The 21,003-nt window shown below is 45.7% G+C and overlaps 1 protein-coding gene across 4 annotated transcripts; it reads right to left on the bottom strand.

Annotated features, from left to right (window-relative positions):
• Positions 1 to 9,450: 9,450 nt before the first annotated feature.
• Zfp111 (zinc finger protein 111) lies at positions 9,451 to 20,779 on the bottom strand. Of its 4 annotated transcripts, none has more exons than XM_087602900.1 (4): positions 20,417 to 20,779; positions 17,026 to 17,143; positions 15,985 to 16,111; positions 9,451 to 11,829 (listed from the first exon to the last, which is right to left on the bottom strand). In XM_087602900.1, exons 3-4 carry the CDS (start codon positions 16,061 to 16,063, stop codon positions 9,737 to 9,739), a joined length of 2,172 nt encoding a protein of 723 aa, XP_087459026.1. In that variant the 5' UTR covers positions 16,064 to 16,111; positions 17,026 to 17,143; positions 20,417 to 20,779; the 3' UTR covers positions 9,451 to 9,736.
• Between the last annotated feature and the right edge of the window lie 224 nt (positions 20,780 to 21,003).

The following is a 21,003-nucleotide window of genomic DNA, read 5'->3' on the forward strand; positions in this document are numbered from 1 at the left end:
TTGGAGACACTGTCCTGGTTCAACACTATTGAGTTGGGAATTTAGAACCTTGCTGCAAGGGGCCGTACCTGGTACTTCTGACAACTCCTACAGCAGTAATGGTAAAAGGCTTTTTGGCTTGGATTCACACCTCACAACACGTCAAGAGAGCACCAGAACCATCTAAAGATGAGTGGAAATTGGAAACGACTATTGATCCTCTTAAGTTGCATCTACGCTGCAAGTGTCTTACAAATAGCAGATAAATATCTAAGCTCGAGGAATCCCTGACCTCCCTCTTGGATGTGGTCTTACAAAACAGGACGGGGCTAGATTTACTCTTCCTCAAAGATGAAGGGCTATGTGTTACCTTAAGAGAGGAACGTTGCTTTTAAGAGACATAGAAGAACGACAAGGAAGGATGGTTCAATAGATCTCCCTGGTTGACTATTTTAATCTCCTCATTAATAGGGTCTCTCTTAATTTTACTCTTGCTCCTTGCCATGTATCCATAATAAGTTAGTAACTTTTGTTAGGGAAAGAGTGAGTGATGTACAGATTTTGTTGTTACGCCAACAATATCATGCTTTAGAAGGACAAGAAAATCAATATTATGAAGATACTGAAGTTTAGTTCTATGATTAGAACTAGCCATTAGAAGAAGTGGGAAATGAAAGGAAAAAGTTTTAAATTGCCCCCTAGACAAAAGTTGAAGCCAAAAGTGGACCCTGGAACTGCCTGTTCCAGAAACTAGCTGATGACAGAAAGAGTAATTGCACCAGCTGGTTCAGCCACTTTGTTCCAGGAACTAGCTAACCATAACAGCAGCTGACCATAATAGCAAGAACTGGTTAACCATAAAGTTAGATTAAAATCTTAAAGAACAATCATGAGAAACAGGAGGTTCTTTCTTGTGATTCGGTAAAAATTTTATGAGAAACAAGAGGTTCTTCCTTGTGATTCGGTATGGTTTTTCCTTTAAATACCCCTTCTTCCAACCATTTGAGGTCGAACTCCTCTACTCCTGCGTGAGATATGAGTCTTGACCCCAGTGCACTGGTTTCTGTCATCCCTATCAATAAAACTCTTGTTGATTGCATCAAGATCGGTCTCTCGTGAGTTCTTGGGGGGTCGAGTCATCCTGAGACTTGAGTGAGGATCTCCCCACTCCAGAGGTCTTTCAATGGGCATTCCCTATTACTCTTAAGGACAAGATATAGTAGAATGTACCCATCAGACCCTAAAAAACATGCTTCATCATTTAAGTGCTACCACAGATGCCTATTCCCTTCCACCCTTACTCCTCAAAATAGACTCAATCGTGTCTTTTCTGTGCTTAATTTTCTCTCATTGGATGTTGAGGGTCGATCAGCAATGGACCGTTTTTGGCATCCTAAGTCGCAAGATTCACATCGTTGGTGCAGCAGAAGGATCCTCTCACAGGACAATGGAAACGTCGTGATCTGGTCCTCATATGGGGCCGAGGCTCTGCTTGTATTTATGACAAGGAAAATGCTGGCTCATGATGGCTGCCATGAAGGCTGACTCATATGGGGCCGAGGCTCTGCTTGTATTTATGACAAGGAAAATGCTGGCTCATGATGGCTGCCAGGAAGACTTATTAGGACATTCATCACTGTCCAGAATGAAGCAATCGTCTCCTCCTGAGACTTCTTTCTCTCTTTTTCAGATGCTGCTCGTCACAAAGATCCTGCTGATCCTGCCTTGGTTCTGGATGGTAGTGACACAACCTAATCTACCTCAGCCCCAACCTCCTAATAGCAGACATTTCCTCTGGAATTAAACATGGGCAGTTCCTTCTGATAGACATGACCCAGTTTGGCCCACCTCCAAGATCACTACTACACCATGGTGGCCCCCTAGCTTGACTTCAGATTGTGTAAGCCTGCCCTAGGTGCTTCAGTCTCCTGGGGGCTGGAAGAGTCCTTTGATTCAGACAAGGCTCCAGAGATAGGTCTTCTGGCTGAGGGCAACAGCGGACAAATCCATGAAGAACAAACTCCTGGATGTGACAATTTTCACAGATGCTCTCTTCTATCTGGTCAAGAGTCCTTTATAGGGCTGGAGAGATGGCTCAGCGGTTAAGAGCACACGACTGCTCTTCCAGAGGTCATGAGTTCAATTCCCGGCAACCACATTGTGGCTCACAACCATCTGTGAAGAGATCTGATGCCCTCTTCTGGTGTGTCTGAAGACAGCTACAGTGTACTTATATATAATAAATGAATAAATCTTAAAAAAAAAAGAGTCCTTTATAATGGGGCATGCCATGCCTCTATAACCTATCCCAATTTCCGATATAGGGCCTCAGATACCACCACATGAGGGTGCTGCATCCCTCTCAAAATTCAGTTCACCGAACAAGGAAAGTCCAAAGACTGGTCACGAGGGTATACCTGGGGCCTAAGAATTTATCAAGCTGAGACTAATTATGGTCTTACCTTTACTATAAAATTACTTAAAGAGCCAGTACACTCTTCTGTTCCCATTCCCATGGGTCCTAATCCTGTTTTGGTTCCTTGGATCCCTCCTGGACCCTCTCCCACTCTGCCTGGATCCCCTACTTCTTCTCAAAAAATTACTTTTCCTTCATTTGCGGCCACCCCCTTAGTTCCTCATATTCTTCTCCAGAGACTAAAAGCCTGAAGCCTGATTCTTACCTTGATTAATCAGACTTTTCTTACAATCAATGCTACTTCTCCCTCTGTGGTAAAGAATTGTTGGCTGTGCTATCAATTCCCAGCCTCCTTTTTATGAAGGTTTTGCTGTTGATGCTGATATTATCCCTACCAATAATTCCCGTTTGTGTCATTGGCAGGCAGAGGAATGGAGTGGCCTCTCACTTTCACAAGTATCTGGTTCGGGATTGTGTTTTACTGGAAGCAACACTCCCACCCAATATACCCATCTTTGTAATCAAACCATCTCCCCAGATAAAGATTCTAGTTACCTTCTGCCACAAAATGATACATGGTGAATATGCCTTGATGGGCTTACCCCTTGTTTGGCCACCAAAGCACTTTCTACTGATAGTTCTGACTTTTGTGTTTTGGTCCAAATTGTTCCTCGATTAGTTTATTATCCCTCTGAGGAATTTTTTCATCTTTGGGATCAGTCTCATGACTCTTCCCTTGGCCTCTCTCGACAGTGGCGTGAGCCATCTCTGCCATCACTATTTCTGTTTTATTGGGACTGGGAGCTGTGGGTGCTGGGACAGGAGTTTCATCACTTATTCTTTCAAACAGCCACCACCAAGAATTGAGTACTACCATTGATGCTGATGTTCAACGCCTTCAACAGGGGGTGGATGACCTTACTGATTCCCTCTCCTCCCTTGCTGAAGTGGTCCTTCAGAATCGTAGAGGTCTTGACCTGCTTTTCCTTCAACAAGGGGGACTGTGCACAGCCCTGAAAGAAGAATGCAGTTTCTATGTGAACAAGACAGGTCTAGTCAAAGAAAGCATGAAGAAAGTGAGAGAGGGCCTAGAAAAAAAGACAGACAGACAGAGAGAGAGAGAGAGAGAGAGAGAGAGAGAGAGAGAGAGAGAGAGAGAGAGAGGTGAGAGCTGGTATCAAAATTGGTTTTCCATCTCCCCTTGGCTGACCACCCTTCTTCTAACTTTGTTGGGGCCCTTGGTTGGCCTTCTTTTGCTCATATCTTTTGGCCCCTGGACCTTTAATCACTTAGCTGGCTTTATTAAACAACAAGTAGATAATTTGGCAGTGAAACCTATTCAAGTACATTATCATAGATTGGCTTTAGATGATTTAAGTGAAGAAGGCTTGGCTTTAGTTCCCATCTCCACCCAACCCCGATCTGGGTGATATTGTCCTTTGACTGCCTAAACATTGGCCCTACTTAGCCTCCTTTACCTTTTAGCCTTGGCACTGACATTGATCATGATTCTCTGTCCCCCAGTCAGTCCATGCTGGGTAGAATGTCATAGACCAGACTTTCGAGAGCCTCCTCATTCACCTAAGACAGGAGCCCTGAAGGCTGACAGTGTATCCATTGACGGGTAAGATTAGTTGGCTCCTCGATCGATCCTAAGACAGTTGCTACCCCAAAAGGATAAGAGGAACTTCATTCCCGAGCTATTTGCCACCCTGGAGCGCTAATATCAGGGACCTTTCATCCTTTATTAAAGGGAGGGGGGAGGTGTGGGGAGCTGACTTGCCTGAGACCCTGACATTGAGCTAGTTAGGAGAGAAGAAGAACATATGAAAGTTCACCTAAAGGACAAGCTCAGTGGAAAAAACCCAATGTTCTACCTAAACTTACAGAAGTGCTGATACCAATCTGGTGGTCAGTGTTGCTCAGTAACAAGGCTTGCCAGAAGTGCCGATACGAATCTGGTCCAACAGACCTTGTGGAGGCTCCTGACCTTTTGTTAGGAGCTAACTTCATACGGACCTGGGGCTCATGACCTTTGCAAAAGTGCCAGCTTCCTACAGAGCCCTACAGACCTAGGGCTTGTGACCTTTTGCTGAGAGCCAATTTTCTACAGACCCATGGATTGTGACCTTTTGCTAGGGGCCAACTTCCTACAAGACCTAGGCCAACATCCTGCAGGAGTGAGCCAACTACCCTATTGGCTACTACATCAAGGTCTCCCACCCCCTGAAGACTTCATCTACCCCCTGCCTTTCTACTGTATATAACCAAAGCCTACAAGCATTAAACTTGTCGCCTTGATCAGACTCTTGTCTTGGCATCTTTCTTCATGACTCTTGTCCCCCATTCTCTTCCAGGTACCCTCTGGACCCTTGTTGACTGTCCTGCAGGATGGGACAACTATAGGTGCAAGAACAGAAGATAAAATATTGAATGGGTTTACCTATACAGAATTTCACCATAACTTAGTCACAAAAGCTATGGTTTTTAACTCTCCATGAGCCTGCAGAGGTGTGACAGATGATAGATGTTTAGCCAGATAATTACTCCTAATGGATATGCATGCAAATATTCTCTGTTGTAAACTTATTTGATTTATGGTTTGAATTTATGCGTAAACTTGTGATGAACTTTTTACCATGTGATCATGTATTCTGAGTGATGTATGAATGCTGAGGACAAAGAGCAGAGAAAATCCCCTTTCCCCCTTTTTTCTTAGAGAACTTTCATAGAAAACCTTTTAGAACTTAGAAATTAAGGCTAAAATCACTTCTCAAAGTGTCCCCTTTTTCTTCCTGCAATTTTAACTAGCAGGCCGGGTATTAGAGTTGCACATTCCTGTGGAGATAAAACAAAGGCTACTTTACTTAATCCCCTGCTGTTTTTCAATGATGTTTTAAGCAGTTTCTTCCTTCCGAGGAACACAGAAGGCAGGCCAGTTACTAAAGCCAAGTGACTTATACTTAAGATAGGTAAAAGTTTTTATTATCATACAGCAACCCTAAATACCTCATAAGACCAAGTCTTACCCCCACTGATGCTCTTCCCCTTCCACTGCCTCAATAAGAACCAACAAGAAAGAAGAACAGCCAGGGATGGCCCCCGGCATTAGTAATGACACCTTGAACAGGGACTTCTTGATGTGAACCCTAAAATTCTGTGTATGTCTCAGAAGAACTAGGATATCATCTAGGGCCTAACTAGCCCACTGATTAGTGAAAATCAGTATAGTACAGGTGAGCAATTGGAATCTATGTGGCCTGAAAAGAGGCACCCCTGCCTGAAAAGAAGCCACCCCGATTGATTGCTGCTAAATATAAAGTTCTAAAATGGAATCTGTGCGTTCACCCTGAAAGAAGGCATCTAATACGTTACTGCTAAATGCATAGCTGCCTGTCACTTTTTAAAAAAAATTTTATCTTTATTAACTTGAGTATTTCTTATTTACATTTTGATTGTTATTCCCCATCCCGGTTTCTGGGCCAACATCTCCCTAACCCCTCCCCCCCCCTCTATATGGGTGTTCTCCTCCCCATCCTCCCCCCATTACCGCCCTCCCCCCAACAATCACGTTCACTGGGGGTTCAGTCTTGGCAGGACCAAGGGCTTCCCCTTCCACTGGTGCTGCCTGTCACTTTTAGTGGGAGTCTTATTGGCTAGTATTAAGCACTGGCCTGCTATCTGGGACTGATCCCATAAGTATAAATAGTTTGTAAGGACCAGCAGAGATTCCACCAACTACTGCTAGCACTGAATTGAATCAGGATGGGACAAAGTGAAATCTACAGAGTTCTTTATAGATGTTATTAAGCATTAAGCATACTCTAAAGAAAAAGGCATTAAGATTAGCACTGGCTTTCTTCAGTTTGTACAGGTTTTTAGAAGGGGTAACTGTAGATGTGGGTACATGGGAGAAAGTAGGGTTAGATATTAAAAAGTGGAATGGAGGATTAGGCATGCCCCTTAGAGCATTTGCTATTTGGAATGTGCTTAGAAAGGCATTGGCAGATGACAAAAAAGCCATAGGTGCTCAGGAGACATTAGATTCACCTCCTTGTGAGGGGATCAGGATCTAAAAGCAATGTTTATTCCTCTTCAGAAAAGTCTGAGAAAAGAGCTCGGGAGAGGATAGAGAAGAAGAATAATCAACATCAGAGGAGGACTCTGACTCAGAAAAGAAATTAACAAAATATCATAAATACAACTGCTGGTCTACAATGCAGCATTTAAGTATAAGGGATTCCACAAAGCCCCCTGAAAAACGTAAAAAGGAACAGAAGGGGTCTATTGGATCTGCTGCTGCTGCACACCAAGCTCAGCAACAGGGGGAGTCTTTAGGCTGCTTCTCCGTGAGTATGGAAAATAACAAAGAGGATATGGATCCATTATGGGAACCTTGTGAGGGGACTCCATTACTACAGTTTCGCTCAGGATCTAAATAATGTTTATTCCTCTTCATTGAAATTGCTTGTGACTTCTCATGATCACCTTAAAATAGCCAGAGCCTAACTAAAGATAAATTTTTACTGTGGATGGATATATATATGAACTTGGCTCAAAAAGAGTTATCTAAGATGTCTGAAAAAAAAGAGGGGAATGAAAGGGTTATATGGGGGTTGGGGATTTAGCTCAGTGGTAGAGCACTTACCTAGGAAGCGCAAGGCCCTGGGTTTGGTCCCCAGCTCCGAAAAAAAGAACCAAAAAAAAAAAAAAACCAAAAAACAAAACAAAAGAAAGAAAGGGTTATATGAAATGGGTATTGGGGAATGGTTTGAAGAAACAACTCGACAAAAAAAATAACACAGGGAGAGACACTTGGCAACAGGTCAGGCATGAACTTTTGCAACCTTTCAATTTCCAAAATTTAAAATATCTCCAGGTATCTTCTCTGATCACAGTATTATAAAACTTAAAATCAACAACAAACAAATCTCTAGTAATTAAACCATCTCATGAAAACTAAAGAACATATTACTAATGATGGATGATTTTAAAAAAATCAAGAAATCAAAATTGTTTGCCCTGCTGGAATTAGATTTAAATACAACTCTAATACAAATCCCAAGAGACACATTAATAGCAATCCTAGAAGGGAAATCTAAAGCTCTAAATATGTAGATTTAAAAACCAGAAAGAGCATAAGTAAATGACTTCAAAATGTAATCCAGGAGTTTTGAATAACAAGAACAATCCAAACCCAAATTCAGTAGACAGCAAAAAAGAATTAAACAAAAATTCAAAGCAGAAATTGATAAAATTGAAGCAGAGAAAAATAATCAATGGCTTTAACAACTGTTCTTTGCTATAGTAAACATCAACAAGATTTGGGCCCAAATAACCAAAAGAAAAAATGGAGGAAAGGAAGGAAGGAAGGAAAGAAGAAAGGAAAGAAGGAAGGAAGGAAGGAAGGCAAGCCAGTGGGCAGATATAGTGACAGACATGATGGACAGAAAGAAGGAAAGAAACGAGACAGATATAGGGAGGGAGGGAAGGAGGAAGAGAGGGAGGGAGAGATCAACCACTAAAGATCTTAACTTTTCCTCACACAAGAAACCTTTGCATAGGGGCTGGGGATTTAGCTCAGTGGTAGAGTGCTTACCTAGGAAGTGCAAGGCCCTGGGTTCGGTCCCCAGCTCTGAAAAAAAGAACCAAAAAAAAAAAAAAAAAAAAAAAGAAACCTTTGCATAATAAGCAGAGCTAATGACAATAGTTACTGTCTTAAATACTAAAGATGAGCCCTTGTAAAACCTGCTCCAGTATTTTATAGCTATTTCATGATTCTAGCCCCAACTTTCAGAATTACAAGTCTCGCCTTCATTTAGAAATTGCCTTTTCTCTATTGGACATGTTCAAGTTCATTCTATGCTTTCTGGTCCTACGCATGAAGGTAAAGATTAAATTAATTCCTTGATAAAAAAAAAAGTTGTTGCTTTTCCTACAAAGGCAACTTTGCAAAAAATCTTTTTTTCTTCCTTTTTTTCCGGAGCTGGGGACCGAACCCAGGGCCTTGCGCTTGCTAGGCAAGCGCTCTACCACTGAGCTAAATCCCCAACCCTAACTTTGCAAAAATCTTACAGCACTCAGTTAAATTGTTCCTGCATCCCTACAGAGCTGTAGCTTTTCCTGGGAGTTAACCCCTCACACGAGCCTGTATCCTTGTGACTTAAAACAGACAGATGTTACACATGCCCTGTCTTTTGGAAAGTTAGCCTTTATTCCTGTACAAATGGACACTTAATTCTCATTGTTATTTATACCTTTGCCTAACCTGGGAAAACTTTCAAGGACATGATACAGTATGTTTCATTATTTTATAATCTTGGATAGACCAAGGGCTTTTAAAAATCAGACAATACCCTTGTTTGAAGCTGAAGAGCTTTTTTAGAAAATTGGTGTTTGACTTTTTCTCATACTCCTGACATTCCCTACAGTTCACAGGGGCACGCTATTATGAAACAAACTCATTAGACCTTAAAAGACAGACCTCTCAATTAGAAAATAAGATCATGGGGTTGGGGATTTAGCTCAGTGGTAGAGCGCTTGCCTAGCAAACGCAAGGCCCTGGGTTCGGTCCCCAGCTCCGAAAAAGAGAAAAAAAAGAAAAAAAAAGAAAGAAAATAAGATAATTACTCATCCTGGAAGTGGGTTTGGCTTAATGCTGCGTGTGTTGTGTTAATTTCAGTCCCCAAAACTGCAGGTAAGACACCGAGGGACTGCACCTCAGTTGATTCTGATTGGTAAATAAAGATGCCAGCTCGTGCACATGTCTTTCATTTTTGAATCCAGAGAGCTGTTGGGCAGGTGTGCGTGCAACCTGTTGGACACAGAGAGCAGTTTAACTAATTCATGCTACACGCATCCCCTTATCATATGTTATAGAACAAAAAAATAAGTTCCCCATTAAAATCTCAAGCCTCTAGCAAGATAAAGACCTACTAATTGGACAATAAAAGAGACTGGATGTTTATTCAGGAGTAGACCACTTCAGCCATCATCATCTGGAGACTCCCCACCCGAGCTACAGACCCCATCAAAAGAAGATACTGAAGACACAGTTCCTGATTGCATCTGATTGAGCTTTTAATTCTATATCCAGGGGATACAGGGGATGCAAAATTGTTAAATATAAATCTATATGTGTCATTTCCTACCAGGATGCTATCTGACTAATTGTATAATTTCACCATGTGTCATACTGCTTTTTCTCATTGTATACTAGCTACCTTACACTTTGTTTTCAATTATTTTGTAACAGCCTTGATATAATGATCCTGCTGTGTTTACATTGGATCAGACTGTTAATCGGAAGTGTGAGGTCTGACTGAAGCCCTTCCCACACTGCTAACCGTGCAGGGTTTTTTCTCCTGTGTGGACCCTCCGGTGAGCACTAAGCCCTGAGCTCCAGATGAATTCCTTCCCACACTCCTCACACTTGAACGGCTTCTCCCCAGTGTGAATTCTCCGATGGACTTGGAGACCAGACTTTTGACTAAAGGCCTTCCCACAGGTGTCACATTTGTAAGGCTTCTCCCCTGTGTGAACCCTCTGGTGGGACTGGAGGTGTGAGACCTGACTGAACCTCTTCTGGCACTCATTGCATTGGAAGGGTTTCTCGCCGGTGTGAATTCGCTGATGAGTTCGTAGACTTGAGGCAAGACTGAAGCCTTTCCCACACTCTGTGCATTCATAGGGCTTCTCTCCCGTGTGGACCCTCCGGTGAGCAGTAAGCCCTGAATTCAAGCTGAACTCCTTCCCACACTCCTCACATTTGAATGGCTTCTCCCCAGTGTGAATTCTCTGATGGATTTGAAGACTGGACCTCTGGCCGAAGGCTTTCCCACACGTGTCACACTTGTAGGGCTTCTCCCCAGTGTGCACTCTCTGGTGGGCCTGGAGGTTCCAGGCCTGACTGAATCGCTTTTGGCATGCATTGCATTTGAATGGCTTCTTGCCAGTTTGGACTCTTTGATGAGCCTGTAGACTAGACGCTAGACTGAAGCTTTTCCCACACTCCTCACATTTATAGGGTTTCTCTCCCGTGTGAACTCTCTGGTGGGTGTGAAGGTTTGAACTATAGCTGAAGCGTCTGCCACAGTATTCACACTTATATGGCTTCTGATCTGCATGAATTTTTTCGTGGGCCTGGAGGTGTGACAAATAATTGAAGCCCTTCCCACACACCTCACACTTGTAAGGTTTCTCTCCAGTATGTACTCGGCGGTGGATGTTGAGATCCATGCTACAGCGGAAGCTCTTCCCACAGCTGTTGCACCGATAGGGCTTCTCCTGTATGTGCACTCTCTGGTGAGTCTGAAGATTCGAGTCCCGGCTGCTGCCCTTTCCACACACATCGCGATGAAGTGTCTTCTCTTTTATATGGATCTGCCGGTGTCTTTGGAAACTTGAGGCTGAACTGAAACACTTCCCACACTCTTCACATTTATATGGCTTCTCTCCTGTGTGGACCCGCTGATGGCTGTGGAGGTTGAAGCTCAAGCTGAAACACTTCCCACACTCTTCACATTTATATGGTTTCTCTCCTGTGTGGACCCGCTGATGAATGTGAAGGTTGAAGTTCAAGCTGAAGCACTTCCCACACTTGTCACACTTGTATGGTTTCTCCTTGCTGTGGAATCTCTGGTGGGTGTGAAGGTTTGAAATACAGCTGAAGCGTTTACCGCACTCTCCACACTTATATGGCTTCTCTCCTGTGTGAATTCTCTCGTGGGCCTGGAGGTGTGACCACCGCAAGAAACCCTTCCCACACACTTTACACCGGTAAGGTCTCTCTCCAGTGTGTACTTGGCGGTGGATGCTAAGACCAGAGCTACGACTGAAGCTTTTCCTACAGCTGTTGTCCCTGCAGGGCTTCTCCCCCGTGTGCACTCTCCGGTGAGTCTGGAGAGCTGAGCTCTGACTGAAACCCTTGCCACACTCATGACACCAGTAGCGCTTTCTTCCTGGATGAACACTTTGTTGAATGGGGACGCTAGAGCTATGCCTGCTGTCCTCCTGTGTTCTTTGTACAGGGGAATGCTGAGTCAACAGCTCTGGCTTGTTTTTCATCAGAGTCTGCAGACAGTGTTTCTGATGGTTCTGTCTTTTCCTAAGATGTGTTTTACACCAAGACCCCTGGGCTCTCCCAGACAGAAATTCCTGATTTTCAGTAGTGCTGGAATGGTCACGTGTCAGACTGTCGAGAGAACTGTCATCCTCAGAAGCCCGGGGAGGCTCCTCTGCTTCCCTGTGGCAGGAGGAGTGGCCTTGCTCCAGGAAGTGAGAACCCTTTCCTTGAGTGTTGACTACAGCTTCCGGAGCTCTGGCCAGTTTGTTGGCATCGTGGCCTGTTATTTCCCAGTACAGAAGCTGCCCCAGTAAAAGGCACCTTATTCCTGTTGCATCAACGGTCTTCATCTTATTTGGACTCTGGCCTCCTGAAAGAACAGAGAATAGAAGGTGATATCAGCAAGGACGGGGACGTTATTTCTCCCTGGAAACATTAACTGGAGACCAGCATCCAAGATGAACATACAAGGGTTCTGAGGAAGAAAGATCTAGAACAAACAGGACGCACATTCAAGAACCAGCCACAACTGACCATGAGACTGTCGGGAGCAGAGAAAACCAGACCTGCCTGGTCCGAACCTGACTCATCCAAATTATGAGAGTGTAATGGGAAGGCGTGGGGAGCTTTGGAGGCTGAGGAAGAGATAAACAGCAAAGGCCCAAATGATGATGTCCAGTTTGAGGAAGTTACTGTGTTTCAGAGAACACAAGTAGGAGGGGACTGGAATAACTTCATCTCACAAGCGTGCTTGGAAACTATGAGGAGAGAGCTACAGCTACACTGATTGGGGAAGGGATTTTTCTGGAGGCGGGAGGGAGTGGGAAGGGTGGCTGCGGGGAGGGGGAGGCAGCCTAGAAGGGCAGGAGCGAATGGGTTTCTTTTTTTTTTTTTCCCCAGGAGCTGAGGACCAAACCCAGGGCCTTAGCAAGCGCTCTACCACTGAGCTAAATCCCCAACCCCGGAATGGGTTTCTTTAAATGCCTGTTTTCCAACCCAAGAAGGCCAGACTCACAAAGGAGCAGGGGAAGGGGCTCAATAAAGAAGGCAGACCTCGGGGGTTGGGGATTTAGCTCAGTGGTAGAGCGAGCGCTTGCCTAGCAAGCGCAAGGCCCTGGGTTCGGTCCCCAGCTCCAAAAAAAAAAGAACCAAAAAAAAAAAAAAAAAAAAAAAAGGGCAGACCTCAGCTGCCAACCTAACACAGACGTCCTGACAGAATAACAAAGCTTATAACACTACTTGAGAGGTACACCAAAGAAACAAGAAGATAAACCAAGACCAAACTATAAGGACAGGAAACAGCTACGATGAACGGGACAACTGCTGAAGCTGAAAACAGAAACAGGTGCCTTAGAAGATCCCTGTTCCCGGGATGCAGTTAGCTCAGCGGCTTGTACAACACATCCGGCTGGCATGGTTAGTGTGAGAGAGAAAAGGAAGCAGAGGGATGGGGCTACAGGTTGGGAGAGGGATGCTCTTGTGAGCGACAGGGAAAGATGCTACTGCAGCTGCACAACGGGCACAGGCTTCATGGAGCTGTTGCCTAAAATGTGCAACCATTCCGATTTTGGTGTACGTCACCACAACTAAATCTAACTCTGTGGTACCAGGTGTGGTGGTGCTTAGACACCAGCAGAGGCAAGTGCGGAATAGGGAGAGTGAGCGGGAGGCGCGTGTAACGCTGCCTCTCAGAGAAGGGCCTGTGAGGACTGCTGAGAAGACAGATGAGGGGGGGTGTTAAGGGGGAGGAGGTCACTGCACTCCGACAGGGAAGAGCATTCTGAGCAGAGAGAAGTAAGCGACAATAGCTGAGACACAAAGACCAAAACCGTTGTAGAAATTATTTAATACTGACCCAGGGTTTCTACCCTGCCTTGGCTATTTAGTTCTCGGATAAAAGACACAGAACCTGGGCTGGAGAGATGGCTCAGCGGTTAAGAGCACTGACTGCGGGGTTGGGGATTTAGCTCAGTGGTAGAGCGCTTGCCTAGCAAGCGCAAGGCCCTGGGTTCGGTCCCCAGCTCCGAAAAATAGAAAAAGAGCACTGACTGCTCTTCCAGAGGTCCTGAGTTCAAATCCCAGCAACCACATGGTGGCTCACAACCATCTGTAATGAGATCTGGTGCCCTCTTCTGGCCTGCAGTCACATATGCAGGCAGAATGCTGTACATAAAATAAACAAAATAAATCTTTAAAAAAAAAAAAAAGACACAGAACCTTTATATTTACAATAAGCCTTGTAAAGCACAAGAGCTGGGCATAGTAACCCTTTATGTTATTAGGTCCTACTTTCCTATCAACAACCCTGAGTTATTACTTACTGTGTTTCATCTGGACTGCTCTTAAGTCCAGTTGGCCAGCCCCCAGGGCCATGTTCTCTTGAGCTCACCTAACCCATGGCTGCTTCTCCTTCATCCTTCACCTTCTCTTCCCCCTCATCGTTGTCTTCCCAGCCCCAAGCCTGAGCATCTTTTTTTTTTTTAAGATTTATTTATTATATATGAGTACACTGTAGCTGTCATCTTCAGACACACCAGAAGAGGGCATTGGATCCCATTACAGATGGTTGTGAGCCACCATGTGGTTGCTGGGAATTGAACTCAGCACCTCTGGAAGAGCAGTCAGTGCTCTTAACCACTGAGCCATCTCTCCAGCCCATGCCTGAGCATCTTAAACCCCACCTATGTCTTTCCTGCTCAGCTATTGGCTGTTGGCATCTTTATTTATCAAACAGAGATAACTCGGGAGCTGGGCCACTGGGGTCTAAGTGAAGACTCCAGCTCTTGGGGGCCCACACTGCAGTAGGCAGCAAGACCAAACCTCAACATGAAAGCAGGGGGTGTGGGGAAGGAGATCAGTAGAGCTGGAGTGTGAGGGACTAGGAAGATGGATTTCCAGTCAGGCCCAGTGGACTAAATAAACCTGTAATACTCGTGCTTGGGAAGCTGAGGCAGGAGGATCACAAGTTTCTGGCCAAGACTGGTCTACATAGCAAGACTATTCCACAAAACAATAACTTACCAACAACCTGATTCTACAGAGTGAAACGGGTGCCCAACAGTCTGAGACAGGGAGCGATACAATGGGATTCTTCAGTTGTGGGGAGGAGGAAGCACCCGACACAGGACCAGAAGCAGTCCTGGGGGTTGAGGGACTGTATTTACTTGTCTGGGTCAAGCACATAAGAAAGGAGTTGTGGAAAATCCCTGAAACTAAGGAAAGCCTCCAAGGCCAAGCATGTGTTCAGGGTGTCCCTGCATGGAGGCCCAGAGAGGCCATTTCGTAAAGCTGGGAAGGTGAAGATTGCCTTGGAGACCCCAGTAAGTCAGAAGTGCGACAGACGTGGGATGCCTGTCGAGGAGAGCTACTAACAGGGAGTGGAGCCAGCCCGAGAGAGGAAGTGTGCTGCAGTCAACGGCGCTGAAAGGAGCTGGAGAGCTGCGGGCGCTGTGACATCGGACAGAGGTGCAGAGTCTGGAGTTTGCTCTCCTGGTTTCTCTTCTTGCTTTGGTTCAGTGTCTCCTCACTGTGCTCCCCCCCTTCTACACTGGGAGAGCCTGTGCCCCTGTGTGTGGGATTCTGTGATCTGCTCTTTGATTTAGATTTTATAGGGGGTTACAGTGAAGAGATCGTATGAGACTCAGGAGACACTGAACTTTGAACTGTGAAATCATTGTTGAGACTGTGGTAGGCTCTGGGGACTTTTGTGGTTGGACTGAGTGCATTGTGCATTCTGCTATGGGTACAAGTCCATGGGGGCCAGGGACGGAATATGGTGGACAGAATAGGTATGGCCGCCACAGCCTCATGTGTTAGGAAGTAGCAAGTCTCGAAGGTATCAGAAGGTGTGGCCTTGTTGGAGGAAGACTGTGCGGTGTGGGCTTTATAGTTTTGAGGACTCTAGCCAGGCCCAGTATCTCTCCCTTGATGCTGCCTACATATCTGGATGTAGAATTCTCTGCTACCACGTCTGCCTGAACGCTGCTACGCTCCCCGCCGTGATAACAGTGGAGTAAACCTCGGAAACGGCAAACAAGCACCACTAAATGCTTTCCTTTACGGTCATGGCATTGACTAAGACAAACATAAATACGCAAGTGCACATACACACACGCACGCACACACACACACACACACACATACACACACACACACACACACAAGAAATGTTAAAAAAAATAGTATTTAAAGCACAACATCTATGTACAAAATGCAGTTTTAAAGAATAAAGTGGAGGCCGGAGAGGTGGCTCGCCATACAGAGCACTGGGTGCTTTTGCAGAGGACCCAGGGTGGGCTCACAACCATCTGTAACTCCAGATCCAGGGGTTACAGCCTGGATCTTCTGGCCTCTGTGGGCATCACGACATCACGAGTGAGTGTGGCACAGACACACATGCAGACAAACACTCAAATAGACATGAAATACAAACTAAGTAAACCTGAAAGGAGAGCAGTGGAGAGCAACACACACACACGGGATGTGAACTTCTGACATCGCCAAGGACACAGGGCCCCATCCTCACCCACTGCCAGGAGGTTCCTGAGGTTCTCCAGCATCACATCGTGGTACAGCTTCCTCTGGGCAGCGTCCAGCAGCCCCATCTCCTCCTTACTGAAGACCACGGCCACGTCCCTGAACGTCACTGCCTCCTGTGACAGCAAACACATGACACCACAGATTCATATCCAGTGCCACTAGGACCCGAGCGTCTGTTCACACAGCATCTATTGTCCTAGTTATGGCTTCTATTGCTGGGACAAATCACCATGGCCAAAAGGGCAAGTTGGGGAGAAAAGGGTTTATTAGGCTCACACTTCCATATTCCTGTTTATTACTGAAGGAAGTCAGAATGGTTACTGAGACAGGCCTGGGCCCTGGAGGGAAGAGCTGATGCAGAGATCACGGGGAGGTGCTACTCACTGGCTTGCTCATCATGGGTTGCTCAGCCTGCTTTCTTATAGAACCCAGGACCATCAGCCCAGGGATGGCCCCACCTGCAGTGGGCTGGGCCCTCCCACACTGACCACTAATTGAGACAAGGCCTTACAGCTGGATCCTAAGGAGGCATTTCCTCAACTGAGGCTCCTGCTTCCCTTCCGACTCTAGTTGGTGTCAACTTGACACACATCACCAGCCAGCACACCTATTCACCTGTCCATGGCTACAGGGGGGGTGCTAAGGGACAAAGAGAGAAAATGCTGTGCAAGGAACTTGATGTCATTTCCACAGCTGGGTCTCTAGGTCCAGGACATTAACTGTAAAGTCATGGATTTCAGAATTAGCGTCAACCACTGTCAGGGGTAATGTGCTGACTTTGTACTGGAGACAGCTGGCAATGCCCGGCTACTCCTATACCCATGATGCCCAGCTCCTCCTACACCTATGATGCCCAGTCCACTTCTCTAATTCTTTTTTTTCTTCCTTTTACACTTTCCCATGCACAGTGCACGTTGAGCACATGTCCCCACTGTCCCCTCTCATCCCTCCTCCTCCAGACCTCTCTTCTCACCAATTCCCCTCTTACTCCATGCAGTTCAGAGAGGCTCAGCTGCAGAGCACTTACCCAGCATGCAGGGGTCCTGTTTCCAATCCTAGCCTCGTGGGGAACTGGGAAGCAGCCCGACTTACCTGTAACTTGGTCATCGTTCTCTTCTCTTTCAGGCAGGGCTCTGGGAAGCAAGCTGGGGGAGGAAGGGCTTTGTGAGCACATTGCTAGGACAGTCGGTCCACATGGCTTCCTCAGCTTCTCCATCAGCCCCAAGTGCTGTGCGGCTGAGCTGGCTTTCCTACCTACTTCCTGCTGATCGCTAGTGTAAGGCACCGGGGTACCGGACCACGGGTGCCTCACCTCACTCACAGCAAAGGGTTAGGAAAGCCACATTCTCTGTTTCCAGGAGGAGCTTCAGAGATGTGGGGCGCCCCTACCTTCACAAGGCTGCCTGTGGTGATAGGTTTTCCAGAAAAACAAATGTTTAAGAAGCCCGAACTCTGGGGTTGGGGATTTAGCTCAGTGGTAGAGCGCTTGCCTAGCAAGCGCAAGGCCCTGGGTTCGGTCCCCAGCTCCGAAAAAAAGAAAAGAAAAAAAGAAAAAAAAAAAAAAAAAAGAAGCCCGAACTCTGATGATTGCTGTGTCATGACTGACCACCACTCTCAGAAAGGTCTGTCAATGTGACAGCTATCTTACGTATTATCGTTTCCAAACATGGGAGTGAAATTATCCCCCTGTGTCTCACGTAAAAGTTTTAATAACATTGTTTACTTGAAATAGCCTCTACAAAGTCTCTTCTCCCATGCTCATAAAGATAACAACTAATAAAAACCTAAAGCTGTGAGGTAAGGGGAGTTTGGCCCTGGGAGATTGCTCAGCAGGTAAAGGTAACTGTCACTGAAACTGATCTGCTGAGTTCTAGTCTCTGGACCCCACACAGTGGAAGGAGAGACTGGGCTTCTAAAAGTCGTCTTCTGATCTCGGTATATAAGCTGTGGCATGTCTACATCTCTAAGCAAGTTATTAAGTAAGTAAATAAGTGTACTGGCTGGTTTTGTGTGTCAACTTAACACAAGCTAGAGTTATCACAGAGAAAGGAGCCTCAGTTGAGGAAATGTCTTCATGAGATCCAGCTGTAAGGCATTTCTAACTAGTGATCAAAGTGGGAGGACCCAACCCACTGTGGGTGGTGCTATCCCGTGCTGGTAGTCTTGGGATAAGAGAGCAAGCTGAGCAAGCAAGCCAGTAAGTAACATCCCTCAATGGCCTTTTCATCAGCTCCTGCTTCCCGCCCTGTCTGACTTCCAGTCCTGACTTCCTTTGGTGATGAACAGCAGTGTGGAAGTGTAAGCTGAATAAACCCTTTCCTCCCCAACCTGCTTCTTGGTCATGATGTTCGTGCAGGAATAGAAACCCTGACTGAGACAAATTGGTACCAGGTATGGGATATTCCTGTGAAAACGTGGCCATGTTTTGGGGAGGACTGTGGAAGGACTTTGGGACTTTGGGCTAGAAGAGCCATCGGGATGTTGAGAGCTCTGTGGGATGCTCTGTAGGAGCTTGGAAGGTAATGTTGAGAATAGCGCAGAAGATGGAGGCCTGGGTTGTGAAATTTCAGAGGGAAGATCAAAGACTCTTATCAGGGCTGTTGCTGTTTTGATTGTGAAGATTCTGTGGTTTTGGTTAGCTGGGGCTGAAGAATCAGCTGTGATTAACAAGATACCAGAACTACTAAAGTGAAACCTTGCATTACTGGGACTATTGATGCTGGTCAGCTGGAGCTAAGGAATTAGTGGTGATTAAGAAGAGACTAGCATCGGGGCTGGGGATTTAGCTCAGTGGTAGAGCGCTTGCCTAGGAAGCGCAAGGCCCTGGGTTCGGTCCCCAGCTCCGAAAAAAAGAACCACAAAAAAAAAAGAAGAGACTAGCATCATTGAGGTGAAATCTTCTGGGAAGTGTTTTCTGAGAGCACAAAGAGCCTGTGTTCCAGAGAAAGCCAAGGTTGTATCTCGTGCTGTAGCTGGACTTGGTAGTGTGTAAGAGTCACCCAGGTGGTACTGGTTTTGAAGGCATGAAGGGGTCATGAAATGCAGCTGAGGCTGGGCACTGTGAGAGGCCAGGAGAGGCCATTGGTGAAGGTGCACCCTCAGCTGCAACTGATGGCCCAGGACTGAAGGGGTCATGCAAAGGAGCTGAGGCCTGGCACCATGAAGAGAGCCTGTGAGAGGCGATTGGTGAAGCCTAGTTGCAGCGGAAGACAGCAGTGTTTTGGAGATGCCAGTACCATGAGATGACCACCAAGAACAGCAGCAGCAGTGGAGAACAGACAGCTGGAGCCTAGAAGACAAAGTGTGTGCTATAAAGGGAAGAGCTGGAAAAGTGACCCAAGCTCTTGGGAGCTCAGAAGATTGTGAGTGGATCCCAGACATTGGACAGTTAAGAGGTTGATTTCACTTTTGATCATGACAGTGTCCTGATATTTTTCCCTCTTGAAGGAATAAAGTATTTTAGTGGATCCCACAGTTTAGAGACTTTGAATTGTAAAAAGATTTTGAATTTTAAAAGAAATTTAAAAGGATTGAATTTTTTTTTCTTTTTTCTTTTTTTCGGAGCTGGGGACCGAACCCAGGGCCTTGCGCTTGCTAGGCAAGTGCTCTACCACTGAGCTAAATCACCAACCCGGATTGAAATTTTAATATGTAAGAATTTGTAAAGACTGTGGGACTCTTAAAGTCATTTAGATCTTGCAGATGAATAAGAAAGTAAGGGTTGAGGCTTAATAGTGATGTATTTGTGTGTCAACTGGACACACAAAGTGACAAGGGGTCAATTGTACTGACTGGTTTTGCATGTCAACTTGACACAAGCTGTAGTTATCACAGAGAAAGGAGCCTCTGTTGAGGAAATGCCTCCACGATTTCCAGCTGTAAGGCATTTTCTCACTTAGATAGCAAGGGGGGAGGACCCAGCCCATTGTGGGTGGTGCCATCCCTGGGCTGTAGTCTTGGGTTCTATAAAAAAAAAAAAAAAAAAAAAAAAAAAAAGGCAGGGGTTGGGGATTTAGCTCAGTGGTAGAGCCCTTGGTTAGGAAGCGCAAGGCCCTGGGTTCGGTCCCCAGCTCCGAAAAAAAGAACCCAAAAACAAAAAAAACAAAAAACAAACAAATAAACAAAACAAAAAAAAAAAAAACAAAAAAAACAAAAAAACAAAAAAACAAAAACCTGAGCAAGCCAGGGAAAGCAAGCCAGTAAGTAACATCCTCCATGGCCTCTGCATCAGCTCCTGCTTCCTGTCTTGCTTGAGTTCCAGTCCTGACTTCCTTTGGTGATGAACAGCAGTGTGGAAGTGTGAGCTGAATAAATCCTTTCCTCCCCAACTTACTGAGACAGTAAGTAAGTAAGTACGAAAGAAAGTAAGTAAGAAAGTAAATAAATACAAAAATTACATCAAAACCAGAGTTGCATACCATTTAAGGCTTCAGGACACTGGACATCTCTAATTACAGCTCCTCTGCCAGGCTCTCATGGGAAGCTAGACTCTTCTGGGGCTCCACAAGCAGCTGAGATGGGTCCAGGAATCCCGAGCAGCGCCACCTCAGGCAGAGCCCAGCTAGAAAGGACCGGCCGCCGCCTCCGCCGCCGCTTCCACCGTCGCCCACTTCTCCCCGGCGCAGATCCGTCCCCGAGGAGACACACCGGGAGGACAAGCGCACAGGGCCACAGAATAATCCAGGTTCTCACTTCACTTAAAGTGCCACCAGGCCGCCTTGGCTTGAGGAAATGGAAGCGACTTTGGCAGCTGCGGGAGCGGGAATGCCTATTCCCAGAATGCCTCAGTGGAAGCGCCTAGCTCTGGTGCTCTTCCCCAGAAGACATTCTGGGACTACATTTCCCAGAATGCTAACGTTTGGTTATACTCCAGGCTGTTTTAACTATAGTTAGGTAGTTAGGTCCCTAGAAATAGCTTTTTGGGAGCTTGTTCTCCTGAGTTGCTTTTTTTTTGTTTCTGTTTTGTTTTCCATTTGTAAAATGCCACGAAAAACAATTGTAGATA

This window comes from Rattus norvegicus, chromosome 1 (genome assembly GCF_021556685.1).
Source record: "Rattus norvegicus strain SHRSP/BbbUtx chromosome 1, alternate assembly SHRSP_T2T, whole genome shotgun sequence".
Taxonomy (NCBI): Eukaryota; Metazoa; Chordata; class Mammalia; order Rodentia; family Muridae; genus Rattus; species Rattus norvegicus.